This window comes from Centropristis striata, chromosome 9 (assembly GCF_030273125.1).
Source record: "Centropristis striata isolate RG_2023a ecotype Rhode Island chromosome 9, C.striata_1.0, whole genome shotgun sequence".
NCBI lineage: Eukaryota > Metazoa > Chordata > Actinopteri > Perciformes > Serranidae > Centropristis > Centropristis striata.
The window spans coordinates 14680324-14700346 of NC_081525.1; the positions used below are offsets into that span (position 1 = coordinate 14680324).

The following is a 20023-nucleotide window of genomic DNA, read 5'->3' on the forward strand; positions in this document are numbered from 1 at the left end:
TGTGGACACGACCGACCGGGAACTGGAGCCCGGCGCGAGAGGAGCGGGTCTTGGCCTTTGCTCTGGCTTTGCCACCGGTTTTGCCTCTTCCACTCATGGTTAGATGTGTTTTCTGGACTAAGAACTCAGAGAAACTGGAGCTCCAGCAGCCGGAGCCTCCTTTATATGTCCGCGGACAACCAAGCAAACAGGAGGCTCCAGTAGAGCAGCAGGGGGCGGCCCGCTCTCACTGTTGGCGGGCATGTTAAAATAATTTCCCCCCAATAAGCAGCGGAGATCCGGGCGGTGGGTTCCTCCTCTAGGCGGAGCTGAGCTGCAGGAGGAGCCGCTCACCAATCAGGATCCGGAGGTCTGAAGCAGCGTCACATTTCACCGCCGGTCCCACAGTTTAAGAGCAGCGAGTCTCTCCGTTGAATCACACATTTTCTCCTGTTCAGGGAAAGAAAAAGAAGTCATGGCAAGAACCAAGCAGACCGCTCGTAAATCCACCGGAGGCAAAGCTCCCAGGAAGCAGCTGGCCACCAAGGCTGCCCGTAAGAGCGCCCCGGCCACCGGCGGCGTGAAGAAGCCTCACCGTTACAGGCCCGGTACCGTGGCTCTGAGAGAGATCCGTCGCTACCAGAAATCCACCGAGCTGCTGATCCGCAAGCTGCCCTTCCAGCGCCTGGTCCGAGAAATCGCTCAGGACTTCAAGACCGACCTGCGCTTCCAGAGCTCCGCTGTCATGGCTCTGCAGGAGTCCAGCGAGGCTTACCTGGTCGGACTCTTCGAGGACACCAACCTGTGCGCCATCCACGCCAAGAGGGTCACCATCATGCCCAAAGACATCCAGCTGGCCCGCCGCATCCGTGGAGAGAGAGCTTAGACTCACCCGCTACCACACCAACACAACAAAACGGCTCTTTTAAGAGCCACGCATCTCTTTCAGAGAGCTGGTATCCTACAACTACAAATGCATTCATTGTTTTCTTCTTGTTGCCCAAATGGAATAGAAATTGCATCAATAAGAAACACTGCACAGCAAATCTTAAGTAGAGATCTATATTGAAGTGTAAATGTACAACTAATGTTAATGATTGGCCTGGTAAACATCACTATACTTTCCCCATTTTAAAGTCATATAATCCATGCTAACGTGTTAGAGGTGAAGCATTTCTTACAGCTTATACACATCCAAGCATATTCCTTATATAACCTTGAAGACATAAGTTACACAATTAAGAATGTTCTGCTCTTTGTACAAATCCAATAAATAAGATAGGGGTCACATTCATAATCATTACATAAGTCACAAGAAAATAATGTGAATGGCTTCAAATTGACACTAAATAATGCGCAATGCATAATAAATTTGGAGAATGGTGGTAATCATAAGTCGCCTGGAAGTAAAATATTAAAAATGAAGTTATCACATGGTGGTTGGTTCCGCTTTTCCTTGGTTAAATGTGATGGATTTTAGAAATAAAGGACGTGTTGAGTGACTGTATGGTTGAGTGTCTCTTACGGACGTAATTGAAAACCTGCAGCTCAACTAAGCCGCTGCATTTCCGGGTACGATATCTTTCAAAATAAAAGCAAATTTTAACAATATTCGACTGTACGTTGACATCAGATCATTAACATGCTAAAGCAAGTTATTGTGTTTATGTAATTATCTTTTAGGAAGTACCCACAGTGTATAAACATATTCAATTATACTTTGGCCTATAAACTTAAAACACGGTAGAAAGTACAGTTCAAGTTACCTTTCAGATCTACATAATAGTATTTTAAGTAGTTAAAGTTATCCCCAACATTAAGAAGAATAATACAATAATATATTTGCACTATAATAAAACAATCTGAGTTGGGACATTTTGCCTCACAAGTACTTTCACTTTTGATACTTTTTTTAAATTTTACTTAAATGAAGTTTAAGTTTAAATGAAATAAAGTTTGAATGAGGTTTAGACGAGTTATTTCACAGTGTTGTATTAGTATCCACCACTGGTTTAGGGCCAGATAATGGAAAGAAATACATGATTCTACAGCTAAAAGCAACTATAAAAAATGTACAATCTGTCAAACTTGATTTCTGTATTTTAAATGGAAGTTGAGTGTTAATGTTACTTTTTTATTATTAAAAAGATGTCTTCCCTGACACAAACTGTTGTTAAAATAATTTATTATTTTCTATATTGGTAAATGGTTTTATGCTTTATTTCTGCTTCTCTGTGGTCTGTCTCTGTTCTCTGTGAGTGACGCAGGTCACTATCAAAGGTCAAACCTTGACTGTAATAAATATCTCTATGCATTTATATTAAGTCAGACAATATGATTTGATACATTGATTGTGTTTGTGTGTTAATATTGATGTAGAAAACTATGATTACTTTAATTACATATATTCCATTTGCTTAAACTGATTAAGATTCTATAAATCACAAAGAATGACATCCAGATATATTGGTGCACAGTTTTTGCTGTGTGTGTGTGTGTATGTGCATTTGTGAGTGTGTGTGTGTGTGTGTGTGTGTGTGTGTGTGTGTGTGTGTGTGTGTGTGTGTGTGTGTGTGTGTATGTGTGTCTGGAGAGGGGAGACCACAGAAGGCCGAATGAAAATCCAGTGTGAGAATCTCTGTAAGTCATAACAAGGAAAAATGTTTGTGCTAACAAGTTTGTTAGTAGGTCAAGGCAAGGCCTGGTTTCGGCAGCAAGCAACCAGGTGGCATGACGTGCCGTTGTATGCATTAAAACTGGCGAATGAACGATCAAGAAGGCGGGAGTTCCTGGAAGAAATCGACCAGCATGTTTTGTAAACAAATGTTAGTATTTTAATGGGTTCCAGGGAGGGAGTCGGGGTTCAGACTTCACGAACTGAAACACGTCTGTTTGTATTCAGGGACATGAGTTAATTTTGAACCCGGAGATCTCTGTAAAGTGCACATTTTTTGACGTATTGTAATAAAACTTTTGTTAAACTGAGAAACTTGGACGTTCTCCAGCTCTTCATTTCCCCATCAAAGAATGCGCAGAAAAATGGTGAGGTTTTTTCTGTTGGTGACAGATTTTTTCTGTCGGTGACAGATTATCAATTTTCAAGGTTTCCTCATGCAATTTTTCTAACACTGTCTTTTATGCTCCTTTTGAAATTGTTTTTATATACTTTTTCAAAAAAAAGATCGCTTATGCACATATGACAAGTCTTTTTATGCACTATTTACAATTGTTTTTAAATCGCAAATAAACTAAACTATATTAAAACTGAACACAACTGGCAGCGTAGTTTCCAGTTTATAGTTTCCTACCACTGAAGTAAATTGAAGTTTTAATTGATACGAATTTGCACAAATTACCCACATTAACAAGTTTTTGTTGACTCATGTTTCTCAAAGTAATAGTTTGTTTAGGCTGGAAACACGTTCAGCATCATTTACAGCATCATTTTATTTTTTATTATTATTAGGGCCACGGGGCAATCGCACCGAGCACTACTGTTACACTGTGGATTTTTTCTTCTTTCTCTTCCTGACGCAATTTCGTCCCGCTACTAGTCCTACAACTTGAAGAGTTGCAGGACAAGTTATATATCAAAACGTGCAGGTTGATCGGGATCTGTGTGCTATTACTTTTCTCTACGGAATACGAATTTTTCGCAACGTAAGTCGCAAAAAACTGCCCAAAATTTTGCATTGAAGTGAATGGGACGGCCAAAAAAAAAAAAGAGCAAAAAAGAACAATAATTGGAGATTTTTAAATGTCTGCTTCTCCGGCATATTTTCACCTAGAGACTCCATTTAAACTTTAAACAGTAGACACAAGTCTTGTGTATCGGTGTATTAATCCACGTATCAATAGGTCATATAGTTTTTTATCAATCCCTGTTCAATGACCATGATCATTTTTGGAGAAATTCTGAGATTATAATGGGTGTGTACTGCATGGAATGTTCGTGTCACAGTGTGTGACATCATCGCCAGAGTGTAGAGGGAGACAAAAAATTGTCAAAACATAAATTTGAAAACTGTGCTCCAGGCCCCAAATTCCACTCTACAGAGGTAATTTATACATAGAAACGTAGGAAAATTTGTCTTCTCACTCACAATCCTCTGGTAAAGCTGTCAGAGTTATAGTTTGGGCGTAGGACGCACAGATGCGCCACCAACACGCACCAACAGCCTCCCATATTAAAAACGCAAGAAGATTTCTGAAAAAGGGAGATGTAACAGTTTTTTTAGATCGCTCTAACAAAGCTATTTTTTCATTTTTCTTAAAAAAGACATATGTAGACGTTCTGGAAGAACTCGGGACGCTCAAAGTGAAGTCGGATCAATGATAGGTATTATGGTTTTGCCAAAAATGCTTTCTGCTGAGGCCAGAAATTCCAGTCTGTCCACCTCTGTTATGGAACATTGGCAGTTGGTGGCAGTTAATTCTGTTGATTGCTCTGCTCTGATGGCCTTTGATCTTTGCTCTGATTACAGTTACAGATAAACACACACACACATGGGCGTAAGCAAGCACACTCAAAATACACATGTTTCAAACACACACACACACACACACACACACACACACACACACACACACACACACACACACACGCGCACACACACACACACACACACACACACACACACACACACACAGGTAACGTAATGTGATTTTGAGGTTAAAGGGCATACGTTGCTGTATAAATAACTACTTGAAAAGGAATGCTTGTTGTAGGTGTGCTCCTTGTATATTAAATAGTATTATAACATTACGAGTATTGTTAGAAAAATTGCATGAGGAAACCTTGAAAATTGATAATCTGTCACAGACAGAAAAAATCTGTCACCAACAGAAAAAACCTCACCATTTTTCTGCGCATTCATTGATGGGGAAATGAAGAGCTGGAGACGTCCAAGTTTCTCAGTTTAACAAAAGTTTTATTACAATACGTCAAAAAATGTGCACTTTACAGAGATCTCCGGGTTCAAAATTAACTCATGTCCCTGAATACAAACAGACGTGTTTCAGTTCGTGAAGTCTGAACCACGACTCCCTCCCTGAACCCATTAAAATACTAACATTTGTTTACAAAACATGCTGGTCGATTTCTTCCAGGAAGTTCCGCCTTCTTGATCCGCTCATTCGCCAGTTTTAATGCATACAACGGCACGTCATGCCACCTGGTTGCTTGCTGCCGAAACCAGGCCTTGCCCTGACCTACTAACAAACTTGTTAGCACAAACATTTTTCCTTGTTATGACTTACAGAGATTCTCACACGGGATTTTCATTCGGCCTTCTGTGGTCTCCCCTCTCCAGACACACATACACACACACACACACACACACACACACACACACACACACACACACACACTCACAAATGCACATACACACACAGCAAAAACTGTGCATCAATATATCTGGATGTCCTTCTTTGTGATTTATAGAATCTTAATCAGTTTAAGCAAATGGAATATATGTAATTAAAGTAATCATAGTTTTCTACATCAATATTAACACACAAACACAATCAATGTATCAAATCATATTGTCTGACTTAATAGAAATGCATAGAGATATTTAGTCAAGGTTTGACCTTTGATAGTGACCTGCGTCACTCACAGAGAACAGAGACAGAGAAGCAGAAATAAAGCATAAAATAATTTACCAATATAGAAAATAATCAATTATTTTAACAATTCCCTCTTTTTGCCTAACATTCATTAGGCCAACTCAAACAAAATAATGAATAGTAGCAATATCAGTGAGCAGCAAAGCATGCATTTCAGAGTGGATAATGTCATTTGATATGGGGAAAGGGATTTACCTTCGATGACCATGGAGATGAGGCAGACACAGACAGAACAGATATGAGAAATACACATAACATACAACACCACTATGCTTGTGTCATCAATATGTCAATTTCTGTACATAATATAGTAATATTACCACCGTCCACTCTCCCCCTCGGCTCCAGGTGACACAGAACAGAGAGCACTATAAAGAGAGATAGCAGAGCCAAACAGAACAACACAACACAGCCGTTCCAAAACAATCTTTCTGTACCCATTTATCAAAATTTTTTTGCAGTATATAATGTCAAAAACAATTGATTATATGAATATGATTGTTTCATGAATATATGATTCTCACAGCTCTTTTTTAACCTGATATGGACTTGCCCAACGTGGTTCTGTCCACTTCCTGTTGATGACCTTCAGCCACACACACACTCTCGGAGGGTCTTGCACCCTGCCAGAGTTTTTCTCTGTCTGGAGCTGTCATGTCTCCTGGACCTGTGTGGACAGGAGGCTTCCAGTGCAGTTAATGTACAGCAAAAGGACACATGGTCCAACTGTGGTAAATCCAGGGGCACCCCCCTTTCACCCACAGTGGCTGGTCCTTTAAAACATTTACTGTAGAATAGTGACGCACACTCAGTGGAAATGAAACCAAAATGTAACAAAATATCTCAGTACACTGATAACTGAATCAGTATCGGAGAATAAATTGCATGAAATGTTGGGGCAAGAATATAAATTCAGACAGATTGTGAGTTCAAACATCCCAAAAATTTTTTAATTACATACAGTTCGTAGCAAGCAAGTTGCCCTTTTCTTTTCTTCTCTTTTCTTCTCTTGTCAACACATACTAATACCTTCTTTTTTGTCTCTCTTCCCCTACGTACTCTTTTCCATCTGTTACACTCACTTGATTTCAACCACCTGTCATCTATCCTTTAGCAAGATATCACATCAACTTACACAGGACGTTGAGCAACTTGCGTTAACAATCTATTTCAGTTCCAAAACATAACTTTGACCAATGGGGTAAAAACAGACTGCATTTAAAACGGCTGCAATTTGCTATATAAATATATATTTGCAATATAATGAATGGACAACATTTAAACATGCTGACGGGACTTCTGATAAATCCCCCCTCTTTTATTTTTTTATTTTTTTTATATATATATATTTTTTTTAACTGGCCTTCAAGACAAGTTTCACTCTGTCTTTTATAATTTTGTCACCAACGTCAAGGCCAAAATGTTGTGCTATTTTTAACAGCTGCTCTTTTGTGCAGAAAGCCAATAAGCTCCACTGAAAGGAGAAATAAAAATAATAAGAAAAATAAATAAAACAAATAAAAATGTTTTATTTTAATTAAAAAATTAAAATAAAAATAGAAGAAAGAGGGGACATACGACTGTCCAGCTCGAAGATGAAATCTCTGAAGAATCTCATCATAGTGTACACACACCGGCAGTAGCCCCCGTGGCCCTTTCAGAATTTCCCCAGAGGACATTTTCTAGTTGTATTTATTGTTGATATCATTTTATCTATTTGTTGTCTGTCAGTGTGTATTAAAAGACCTCTCTTTTGTAATCCACAAATAAGTACTAAGACCTGTTGAAAATAAAGCAATTCTTCAAGCTTATATTCACATTCAAGCATATTCCTAATCTTGAAGACGTAATGGTTATAACATTAAGCATAACTTTTTTTTTCTTAATGTATCTTTAAACAATAAAGTGTAACTGACATCACAATGCAGAAATAAAACAGATATAATATATTTGAGTTTTTATAGAGCTTTAAAGTTACTGAATTTCGTTTGCTGAATTACAATGACAATTCATTCCTTATATCCTTATTCGTATTTTAATTTGTTGTCTTATTTGGTTGAACTAGATGACTGTTATGAAGGACTTGTCCATTTGTCTATCTTAGTTGTTCAGTCACTCGCTTGGGGCTGGACCCTACTATCTACAGGAGCATCTCAATAAATTAGAATATGATGGAAAAGTCCATTTCCAGTAGTTCAAATCAAACAGCCCCAACCAAGTATTGAGTCATATAGATGGGCATACTTTTCAGAGGCCAACATTTCCATATTAAACATACTTTTTGAAATTGGTCTTTTGTAATATTCAAATGTTTTGAGAAACTGAATTTTAGGTCTTCATTAAATGTAAGCCATAATAGTTATATTTAGAAGAAATTAAATAAATTAAGACATGACATGTTTCATTCTGTGTGTAACGGATCTATATGTGTTGTTTCCACTGTTTGAATTGAATTACTGACATAAACTTTTATAATGATATTCTAATTTATTGAGATGCACCTGTAGAAGCAACCATTCGCTTCAAAATAAGTTAATTTTAATTAAAAATGTGTAGCATTTTATTCTGAAAAACACCTGCGGCTGTCCAGCAGGAAGCTTGAACTGAGCTCGTTTCTGATTGGACAACCACCGTTACGCTCAATTCGACCAATCAGAGCGCAGCAGCGTTGCTACAAATTGTCGGCGTGGACGCCATGTGGCACTTTCTTTCGTTTAATCTCGAATAATACTAGTAAGTGAAGATGTCTGGACGTGGTAAGGGCGCCGGTAAAGCCAGAGCGAAGGCCAAGACCCGCTCCTCTCGTGCCGGGCTCCAGTTCCCGGTCGGTCGTGTCCACAGGCTGCTGAGAAAGGGAAACTACGCTCAGCGTGTCGGTGCCGGAGCTCCGGTCTACCTGGCGGCCGTGCTGGAGTACCTGACCGCTGAGATCCTGGAGCTGGCTGGAAACGCTGCCCGCGACAACAAGAAGACCCGTATCATCCCCCGTCACCTGCAGCTGGCTGTCCGCAACGACGAGGAGCTCAACAAGCTGCTGGGCGGAGTGACCATCGCTCAGGGCGGCGTGCTGCCCAACATCCAGGCGGTCCTGCTGCCCAAGAAGACCGAGAAGGCCGCCAAGAAGTAAACATGGACCCTCTCTGCCTGCTGGAGACAACACAAAGGCTCTTTTAAGAGCCACACACTATTTCAAAGAGCAGATTTCTTTAGAAGGAAAAGTGTAACAATAATTTTGACTTGCAGGATGGTTTGCCTCCATAACAATCTTCGTCCAGACTTGTGGAAAGAGAATATCTAAGATTCATATGGGCACTTATTTCACTACTCTCTTTGCATCTGTAGAATTATTTTTTTGGACATTTACTTCAATGTTTGCAGATTGCATAATTTCAAAAAATTTAATTTAAAAAAAGTGTCATATCGGGTCAGTATAACTAACTTAATATAGGATACCAGCTACAACTAAAAATCATTGATTCAAATATGACTGTAAATTGACAAACATTCAGATAAAAACCAGAGAGTTGGTTATTTTTTCCCCCTGATTTTAGTCAACGGAAATGACAAACCCACAATAACAAAACATTTTTGTTAAATGAAATAAAGTTTTTTTTTTTTTTTTTCTTAACGAAAACTAACTAATTGTAACGAATTGTTTAGTTTAACTAAAATGAGAAAGTGAAAATGTCCGTTTTCATTTTGCCGACTAAAACTAACTAAAATGAGAAAGTATTTTATTTTGCCAAAGTTTTTCATACGTAATTCATCTACCTGGTTTTGTGACTTAATAAACCTTTTAGGGATGAGATGGATAAGACGAAGGAAATAAAGGCAACATTTGTGACTTTATTGAATGCGGCACCCAATAACCCATTAAACTAAAATTAAGCATTTTCCAATAACTAAAAACAAATTAAAACTGGTAAACAAACTTTAAAAACTAACAACTTGAAAATAAAAATGCACAACGAAATTAACACAAAAACTAATAAAAAATCCCAAACTATTATAACCTTGTTCCATACATGTATATGAATTCATAGTAAGTGTCGTGTTTGTAAAAACTGACAACTAATTCAATGACTCCTATCAACTGCATTTTTTTAATATATGGATAACTTTGACTATTTCAAAGTTTTAAATTGGCATCTCCTGAAGATCAGGTATTACAACCCCATGGTGTTCACTAAGTGGATCATTTAGTACTTATTTTTTGTAAATTTTACTCTGTACCTTGATGGAAAATGTGTCATAAATAAAATGTATAAATGTATAACCCCATTTTGGTTGAAAGAATAGAAATGTCGGACATTTCTGCAAAAAGTATAAAAGTAAGCATTTTACTTATCTTAAATAATCCTGAATACATAATTCATAAAATGTAAATCACTTATTGTAAATTGATGGATGTTATTGCAATTTACAAACCCAGTCTGTACCTTTTGTAAACACTTAAATATCTTTTATACTATAATATCTCAGGTAGTAATCTTGACTATGTGACTAATATGCTGAAAGAAATGTCCCAGAATAAAAATGTTTAAATCAGTCATTTTAAGGAGCAATTAATAGTAAGTATTGTGCTTAATAATCACTTAGTACTAGTAATCATACACCAACATAAGAGGATTTTTTTTTTTTTTTTTTTCTTTAGATGAAGTGGTTGGCTCTTAAAAGAGCCTTTGGTGATGAGAGTGATGTGGCGCTCACTTCTTCTTGGGTGCTGCTTTCTTGGCTTTGGGCTTGGCAGCAGCTTTCTTTGCGGGGGCTTTCTTGGCTGCAGCAGCCTTTTTGGGTGTAGCCTTCTTGGCGGGCTTGGTGGCCTTCTTGGGGCTCTTGGTGGCTTTCTTGGCCGCTGCGGGTTTCTTGGCCTTCTTGGGAGACTTCTTTGCGGCTGCTGGCTTCTTTGTTGCCGATGCCTTGGGCTTCTTGGCCGCTGCAGGTTTCTTGGCTGCGGGCTTCTTAGGTTTAGCTGCAGGTTTCTTAGCTGCGGGCTTCTTGGCCTTGGGCTCGGCGGCCTTCTTGGCGAGCTTGAAGGATCCGGAGGCCCCGGTCCCTTTAGTCTGGGTCAGAGTCCCGTTAGCGACCAGGCCCTTGACGGCGGTCTTGACGCGGACCTTGTTCTTGTCCACATCGTATCCGCCGGCAGCCAGAGCCTTCTTGATGGCGGCCAGAGACGTGCCGCCCCGCTCCTTGGATGCGGACACAGCAGCAATGATGAGGTCTTTGGCGCTGGGACCAGCCGGTTTGGGTTTGGAAACCTTCTTCTTCGGTGCTTTGGCCGGGGCCGGGGCGGCGGGAGCGACTTCTTTATCTGCCATGACTTCCTCTAAGCTCTGTTCCTCACGGAGTGACCAGAGAGTCTGAGGGACTGTTGCAGAGCTCGGAGCAGCGGGCTGTACTTGAACACACCATGAGAACCGTGGAGACTCAAGCCAGGCCGCGGCTCCTCTGTGCACTGTGAAAGCCGGGACACTTGTGTTTTCTCTGCTCTGATAAAAGGCTAAAAACTAAATGTAGGAGAAGTGCTGAAGGCTGAGAGTGACGGAGCTGATAGCGGACTTGTTTCTCTTCATATTGAAGTCACGTAGAGTTCTGATGCTCTCTGCATTTTGTTTGTGGAGCCTCCAAACCTCACCTCTTCACCGCCAAGAACAGCACTTCTTAGCGGCTTTTCACACTTATTTCTCTCCTAAAATGATTTAAAGTGCACCAGAGCTCCGATAATAAACATTTCCCAGCTGCTGCACATGTTTGTCCAGAGACTGAGTGTAAAAACAAAAATTTGCTGCGAATGAATTTATAATAAAATGAAGTTATTCTGGTCGCAGCAAACACACTGATGATGCCTGACGCTTAAAGTGCAGTTGAGCTGCTCTGTTTCCCAACGTGTCCTCTGCTGAAGGCTATTTTTAAATTCTTCCACTATAAACAATGCAAACACCTTGAAAATCACATGTCACCTGTTTTGGACAGCACAGTAAGTTGTTTTAGTTGATATTTGTAGTTTTTCCATTGACAGGTATCAGCTAGAGCTCCACTGGTGAGACCGAAAGAAGGACTGACTGACACAGTTTGTGCATCGCTAATAAACTATTAATCATTGTTCGTACTGTTTCATGAAAGCAGTCTGATCTAAAATGGTAAACATCATTGATATTATACAAACACTAACTTTAGACTTTGGACAGATTTTTGTTGCATTGGCTCTTAGTGGGTGGATGATTACAATAAAACAACAAAATAAGTACCTAAAAAGCAAAAATCCCTAATATATATATATATATATATATATATATATATATGTGTGTGTGTGTGTGTGTGTGTGTGTGTGTGTGTGTGTGTGTGTGTGAGATGTATATTACACAGAGAGAGTATAGCATTGAGAGTGTACACTAGTACACCACAAACATATGAAGGGATTTTGTTTTTAATTTTAGACCTGTTCTAATGCACTCTACTTCTAACCTGGATCACATGGTGGTAAATAAATTAAAAAGTTAAAAACATGCTATGTTAAAGAATAAACCTGTTCTCCAACGTTTCTGTCAGCTTGTCCTCCTTAAGTCTGATTCTTACTACATGTCACAGTATTGGCCCCTTTTCTTTCTTTTTTTTTTTAATAAATTGAGGGTTATACTATTCTTCTCCTGAATGATGATATTATTGTCAGACACAATGACAGCAGAGAAAAGCATACCAGAATCAACCGGACTGTGGCTAATGTTGCAGACTGAGTCAAGTCTGGTTTATTTAAAGACGTTGAGACTGACCAGAAACATCCAGCACTGATCACACCAGCTCACAGTGGAGACAACGGACACACATATGTAACAAAGAATTGCATACAGGTACATCTCAAAAATTGGAACATCTTGAAAAAGTTCAATATTTTTTGTCAGTCATTTCAGAAAGTGAAACTCATACATGATATAGATTCATTACACATTGAGTGAAATATTTCAAGCCTGTTTTTCTTTTAATTTTGATGATTTTGGCTTAGAGATAACGAAAACCTAAAAATCAGTGTCTCCGAAAATGAGAATATTGTAGAAAAAGTTCAATATTGGAAACTCACGGTCTCACACCCGAATCAGCTATTAAACTCAAACACCTGCAAAGGTTTCCTGGGCCTTTAAATGGTGTCTCAGTTGGGGTCAGTAGACTACACAATCATGGGGATGACTGCTGACTTGACAGATATCCAGAAGACAGTCATTGATACCATCCATAAGGAGATAAAGCCACAAGAGGTCATTGATAAAGAAGCTGGTTGTTCACAAAGTGATGTATCCAAGCATGTAGAAAGGTAAGTGATAGGAAAAGGTGCACCAGTAACAGGGATAACCGCAGCCTCAGAGGATTGTCAAGCAAATCCTTTAAAGAATTTGGGGGCGCTTCACAAAGAGTGGACTGAGTGTGGAGTCTGCGCATCAAGAGCCACTATGCACAGACGAATCTGGGCGTTCCTCAAGTCAAGCCACTCCTGAACTGGAGAAAACATCAGAAGTGTCTTGGGCTGAGGAGAAAAAGAACTGGACTTTTGCTCAGTGGTGCAAATGTCCTCTTTTCAGATGAAAATAATTTTTGCATTTAATTTGGGAGGAATATAATATGGGCTAAAAAGTAACTTGTAGTTTTTTGAATGATAAGCCCATATAAGGTATATGAGCTTATGAGCCTTCGTATAAATTAATACAGAGAAACAGAATAAAAGGAAAGAAACTGTTTTGTACAATTGTATAAATTAGCTTTTTCAATATCCTCACTGTAAATAACCTGCAAATATATGTAAATACCTATATCCAATCCACTTAATTTATATAGCAACGTTAATGGCAAACAAAGGGTTTTCAAAGTGCTGCACAAATAGATAAAAACAATAAATAGATCACACAATAAAAAAGTAGACAATAAAATGATAAAATACAATAAGATAAAAATAGAATTAAATAAAATGCACTGCCCACGCAATATGAAATATGCATGTATACACATAAAATAATAGTGTTAAAAGCCAAAGAGAAGAGTTGGGTTTTAAGAAGAGATTTAATATATTTAAAGGCTGCTGATGTTTTGTTTTGTTTTTTGCCTCTAGTTCTTTATATTTATACATTCTGTTTCTCTAAATGCATGTAGAAAAGTCGTAGATAATTACATAGTCCTTTTAATGAAGTTCTGCTGAGTTTGTCTCCGCCCACCGAGAGACGTCTCCTCTGTTCTCCTTCACGTCCGCAGTTCAGATGTAAATACCGGCGATCAGAGAGCTTCCACTCATTCGTTTCTGACGACCCACAATCAACATAATAGAAAATGTCTGGCCGCGGTAAGGGAGGTAAAGGACTCGGTAAAGGAGGCGCTAAGCGTCACCGTAAAGTGCTCCGTGATAACATCCAGGGCATCACCAAGCCCGCTATCCGCCGTCTGGCTCGCCGCGGTGGAGTCAAGCGTATCTCCGGTCTGATCTACGAGGAGACCCGCGGTGTGTTGAAGGTCTTCCTGGAGAACGTCATCCGTGATGCCGTCACCTACACCGAGCACGCCAAGAGGAAGACTGTGACCGCCATGGATGTGGTGTACGCTCTCAAGAGGCAGGGCCGCACCCTGTACGGCTTCGGAGGTTAAACTGCACACTACTGATACAAACACAAAGGCTCTTTTAAGAGCCACACACTACATCTACAGAGGAACTTTCTTTCATTGTTTATCATTATTGAACTGGTCGGCAATCCTGCAGAATATGGTATTAATCCCATACTAAATGAATTCTGGGCCAGTATCGTGCCGATCCTTTCCCTCATGAAAAGAAGATGGGAATACTGATCCTTTCAGTTTACATGAATTGAGCTCACCAGTCTTGCACATCAGAGCTGCTGGCTGTGAACATGCCTTCTGTTAAAGATTACTTTTAATATAAATGCGTAATTCTATTATAAAATACACAACATGTTTGGAGCGCGGTAAGTGGCTTCAAATGTTACATTATGTTGTCACTGATGCCCTAATATAAGTAAACTTCAAGTGTAAAACAAATGTTATTTTCTGCTGAGGAGAAAAGTTAGATTTGGACTTATTTCAAAAATCTTTTTAAAATATTCATTAGTTCTTACAGCTCACCAGTCTGCCAACTCTCAAACTTTGACAGGGAGACTCATATATGCCACTCATCAATTTTCTCATGTAGACAAAACAAATATTTAAACAGATGACTCTGGTTGCCCTGGATAACTACAATGTAAAAGAAAAGACGTTTTCCATAAACTTGCCCTTTTTTTTTTAGTTTTTTTTCTATATGTGCAAATGTCTTAGTAAAAAAAGGTAAATGACTATATTATAAACTAACAATTAAAGTGGGAAATATCTTAATTAATATAAGGACATTACAGATTAGTTTATCGTAATATTCAAGTGCTTAATGGTAACACTTAAACATTACATTTCAGTGCTTCTTGATGTCTTTGTAAACAGTCACAATAGATGCTGCTGCAGTCAAGGTGAACAAATAACCTGCACACAATACAGATGATCAAACCAGAAGAGCTGCGGACATTTATGCTCGGAAATTATAATTATATGTTCCATTTTTACCCACTTCTGGAAATAAAGCACTCTGCAGCAGTAAATTGACGTACACTAATTGACCATGCTGTGTATTTTGCAATAATGTCTGTCCACAGAGCTGATGCATGATCATCTTAAAATGATATGTATCCATGTGTCCAAAGGACACAAACGTTATTTTACATTTACAAAAAATAAATACTTTGAAGCTGATGTATGCAGGTGAGACCAACCCAGAAGGGTTATCTGCACTCCATCTTTCTCCCTCTGCAGGTTTAATTGCTGCTCTGAGGTGCGGTCAGGTGCATGCTGCCAAGTGTGCAGAGAGCCAAAACACCTGAGGGCCCAGCCTGCAAAGATTTCTATCTGTCAGTGATCACAAGCACCTTGGACAGCTCCCTCATGTCTTACTGTTCTCCATCAGAGCAGAAACACACCACTCTGCTCTCGTTTCTCTAGTCCTGTTCCTCAGACAGACTGTCTCGGCTCTGTTTGTTAAATAAAGTGTTGGTGCAATAGCGCCACCTACTGAGCAACAGTGATTATAGACAACATGGAGCTTGTACGTCTTGTTCACTGACAGTGTATTCAGACCCTTTACTTCAGTTAAAGTACTAATGTCAGTTTTAGTATGAAAAGAAAAAGTACTCATGCAAAATGGCCACAGATTATATATTCCAAATACATTATTTGTGCATTTAAGTAGGCCTAAGTAGCATTATACATTACTCAAGGTAGGACTCATTCGACTTTATTTAATGAAGGTTATTGTAAACCTATGCGCGAGGCAAATGTTTTTGTCCATATAGCAAGAGGTATTGTTTATGCATGTTATAGTCTTACTTGGAGAGTAAAGTGTGTTTTCTCAAGGTAGGTATAGTGATTTAACGTTAAAGGTTTTGTTTAAAAAAAAAAAAAAAAAAAAAACATTATTCAGTAATAATATGATTGAACATGTGAAGCAAGTAGAGGAATGAGCTCTTGAGTTGAGAGTGAGGTGGCTCTTGAAAGAGCCGTTTTGTTGTGTTGGTGTGGTAGCGGGTGAGTCTAAGCTCTCTCTCCACGGATGCGGCGGGCCAGCTGGATGTCTTTGGGCATGATGGTGACCCTCTTGGCGTGGATGGCGCACAGGTTGGTGTCCTCGAAGAGTCCGACCAGGTAAGCCTCGCTGGACTCCTGCAGAGCCATGACAGCGGAGCTCTGGAAGCGCAGGTCGGTCTTGAAGTCCTGAGCGATTTCTCGGACCAGGCGCTGGAAGGGTAGTTTGCGGATCAGCAGCTCGGTGGATTTCTGGTAGCGACGGATCTCTCTCAGAGCCACGGTACCGGGCCTGTAACGGTGAGGCTTCTTCACGCCGCCGGTGGCCGGGGCGCTCTTACGGGCAGCCTTGGTGGCCAGCTGCTTCCTGGGAGCTTTGCCTCCGGTGGATTTACGAGCGGTCTGCTTGGTTCTTGCCATGACTTCGTTTCTTTCCCTGAACAGGAGAAAATGTGTGATTCAACGGAGAGACTCGCTGCTCTTAAACTGTGGGACCGGCGGTGAAATGTGACGCTGCTTCAGACCTCCGGATCCTGATTGGTGAGCGGCTCCTCCTGCAGCTCAGCTCCGCCTAGAGGAGGAACCCACCGCCCGGATCTCCGCTGCTTATTGGGGGGGGGGGGAGAAGAGAGATTATTTGAAAATGTCCGCCAAAATTGAGAGCTGCCCCCCTGTGCTGCTAAAGGAGGCTCCGGCTGCTGGAGACCCAGTTTCTCTGAGTTCTTAGTCCAGAAAACACATCTAACCATGAGTGGAAGAGGCAAAACCGGTGGCAAAGCCAGAGCAAAGGCCAAGACCCGCTCCTCTCGTGCCGGGCTCCAGTTCCCGGTCGGTCGTGTCCACAGGCTGCTGAGAAAGGGAAACTACGCTCAGCGTGTCGGTGCCGGAGCTCCGGTCTACCTGGCGGCCGTGCTGGAGTACCTGACCGCTGAGATCCTGGAGCTGGCTGGAAACGCTGCCCGCGACAACAAGAAGACCCGTATCATCCCCCGTCACCTGCAGCTGGCTGTCCGCAACGACGAGGAGCTCAACAAGCTGCTGGGCGGAGTGACCATCGCTCAGGGCGGCGTGCTGCCCAACATCCAGGCGGTCCTGCTGCCCAAGAAGACCGAGAAGGCCGCCAAGAAGTAAACATGGACCCTCTCTGACTGCTGGAGACAACACAAAGGCTCTTTTAAGAGCCAACCACTTCTGATTTCAAAAAGCTGTTTCTAAACATTATCTGGAAATACACTGCCATACATAAATATTAAAGACTTTTCAATCAATCAAATTTTATTCAAGACTCAGGGTCCATAGGAGACAGATATTAAAAACAGGAACAATACAAATAAATAAATAAATAACACAGCAGACAAAAATATGACAGAGACCAAAAAATACAAAAAGATGATCTTCAGACCGACCAAAATAAACTGTTACGCCAGTGTCTCCAATATACTGAGTTAATATACTGATTAATCTCACTGCTCACGTTCAATGTGTTGTCACACAGTGTAAACTTGGGAAAAACTGACTTCCTGTCATCTTTGCTACGCACAATCATGATGGCACGCTTCTTGGCATTATACTGAATATCAAAATCAACACCATACTGGGAGCAAATCATTAATAGCTCTTGCAGGCCAGCACTGTAAGGAGACAGGATGACTAAGTCATCTGCATACATGAGGTTATTGACAAGAGTGTCACCGAGTACACAACCAGTCTTACATTGGTTCAATTGTCTGCTCAGATCATCCACATAAACATTAAATAAAAATGGGGATAAAATTCCACCTTGTTTCACTCCATTACTGGCGTGAAAATTAGCAGAAATACTGTTTCCCCACTTTACCTTCATTGTCTGTTCAGTGTACCAAAATAATAAAATCCTGAGAATGTACCTAAGCACACCCCTTTGGTTTAATTTATCAAATAATTTATAGTGATTTATACGGTCGAAGGCTTTAGAGGCATCAATAAAACACAAAAACACAGTGGACCCTCTACTTCTATAGCTTGACACCATTTCCTTTAAAGCAAATATACACATATCTGTGCCATGCTTTTGCTTAAAGCCAAACTGGTTATCAGCAGACTGTATATATGTTTCCAGTCTGTTTAAGAGGATCCTCTCTAGCAGCTTAGACATCGTACTCACCAGTGCTATGGGTCTATAGTTATCCTTGCTGCTAATTTTTCCTGCTTTATCTTTAATAACAGGTACTAAAAGGATAGACAGCATGGACGCAGGCAATATTCCGTGGGAAAAACACCCAGTAAGGCATACTGAAAGAAGAGGAGCAATCCTAGGGCTGGCATATTTTAAATGTTCAGCTGTAATGTGATCCAGACCACATGTTTTGTTGTTCTCCAGACCTCTGACTGTACTGTGAATCTCCGCAGGAGTGATGAAATTATCCTCCGAGAATTCAACTCCATCTACTTGAAAAGTGTCACTTTTTAAACAGTTAAATAGATCATGGTAATGTTGCCACCAAAGTTCAGCAATGTCGTCCGAGCCACACACTCCGTCAATTGAAGACGGTAATGGGGCTTTACTGTTGTTCATTACTTTGATCTCCTGCCAGAAGTCAGTACTACTGTATTTATACAGCTTCCTAGCAAGTGCATCAGCCCTCATTGTGTCTTCGTTCTTTTTAATAAAACGGACAGCATATTTAAATTTCGCATTGGAAGCCATTTTCTGTGCAGAAAGTGGCCCATGTTTCGGCCTTCCAGCTTGTGACCACATTTTAAAGGCGTCTCTAGCAGCCATGTGAAGCTCTGACACATGCTCGTTCCAGCCCGGTTTAAGATTATGCACCTTATTTTTGTTTGAGTAAAAACACTTACTAGATTCATTTAGTGCTTCAATAATAAAATTATACATGCCGCATAGAGCTGACCTTTGCTGCTCATTTCTACAGTTAGGATCCCTGCAGTGTTGCCACAGTTACCTTGAAAAAGTAATCCGATTACTGATTACTCCTTTAAAAAGTAACTTAGTTACTTTACTGATTACTTGATTTTAAAAGTAACTAAGTCAGATTACAAGTTACTTTATTAGTTACATTCAGCGGCTGCCGACAACAACCCCTCGCCGCCTCAACATAAAAATGACAACCAGTTTTAAATTGCCAATACTCATTTTATTGGAAGTGTATTTTTAACAATAACGTACAAACTTAAAAACAATTTCCTGAAAAAAATACATGTTTTTATAAAAAATAAAATAAAGACAGTCTTTCTTGACTTCACTTAAAAACAAATACTCTTTTTTAAATAAAAAATAAAATAAAGACAGTCTTTCTTGACTTCACTTAAAAATACTCTTTTTGTATAAGACTGTATATAACATAAAGACAGTCTTTTCTGACCTGACATATTTAACTAATACTGTAATGACAAAACCTACTGTTTTATGATCTACATTGTTTATAAATGTAACAATCAAAATCTTTTTAACATGTTCTTTTATAAATAACTTCGTTTACATTAAAGCTACATGTCTCTCAGTCGGCGACTTTTCCTAAATATATGTGTTTGATGGTTTCTGAAGCTTACAACTTATATATAATAATATATTAAAATGAAACAAACTCTGAGCATTTATACCCCGGACTGCCAATAGCGATCATATTGACTGCTGCATATAAACGGCAGTTATAGACCACTTTGTCCAGCTGTGCTGTGTGAATCGCAAGAGAGAAAGAGATGAGATACCGGGCGCGTACGGGCAAAAACTGAAGGAGGAGGATCGGATGGTGGCTCAGGTAGCGATGAGGAAACTGTCACTGTAAGCTGCACACCTGTCAGCTGCACACCTGTAAGC

The 20023-nt window shown here is 39.9% G+C and overlaps 5 protein-coding genes across 5 annotated transcripts; 3 read left to right on the plus strand and 2 right to left on the minus strand.

Annotated features, from left to right (window-relative positions):
- The first annotated feature begins 401 nt into the window (after positions 1 to 401).
- LOC131977593 (histone H3) lies at positions 402 to 915 on the plus strand. The gene has a single exon (XM_059340979.1). It carries the CDS (start codon positions 455 to 457, stop codon positions 863 to 865), a length of 411 nt encoding a protein of 136 aa, XP_059196962.1. The 5' UTR covers positions 402 to 454; the 3' UTR covers positions 866 to 915.
- Positions 916 to 8310: 7395 nt separating this feature from the next.
- On the plus strand, positions 8311 to 17392 carry LOC131977617 (histone H2AX-like). Its single transcript, XM_059341003.1, has 3 exons — positions 8311 to 8730; positions 13747 to 13753; positions 16939 to 17392. Exons 1-3 carry the CDS (start codon positions 8351 to 8353, stop codon positions 17335 to 17337), a joined length of 786 nt encoding a protein of 261 aa, XP_059196986.1. The 5' UTR covers positions 8311 to 8350; the 3' UTR covers positions 17338 to 17392.
- On the minus strand, positions 10276 to 10946 carry LOC131977613 (histone H1-like). Its single transcript, XM_059340999.1, has one exon. It carries the CDS (start codon positions 10926 to 10928, stop codon positions 10314 to 10316), a length of 615 nt encoding a protein of 204 aa, XP_059196982.1. The 5' UTR covers positions 10929 to 10946; the 3' UTR covers positions 10276 to 10313.
- On the plus strand, positions 13879 to 14290 carry LOC131977609 (histone H4). The gene has a single exon (XM_059340994.1). The coding sequence runs from the start codon at positions 13921 to 13923 to the stop codon at positions 14230 to 14232; it is 312 nt and encodes a 103-aa protein (XP_059196977.1). The 5' UTR covers positions 13879 to 13920; the 3' UTR covers positions 14233 to 14290.
- LOC131977597 (histone H3) lies at positions 16172 to 16645 on the minus strand. Its single transcript, XM_059340982.1, has one exon. The coding sequence runs from the start codon at positions 16624 to 16626 to the stop codon at positions 16216 to 16218; it is 411 nt and encodes a 136-aa protein (XP_059196965.1). The 5' UTR covers positions 16627 to 16645; the 3' UTR covers positions 16172 to 16215.
- Positions 17393 to 20023: the final 2631 nt, after the last annotated feature.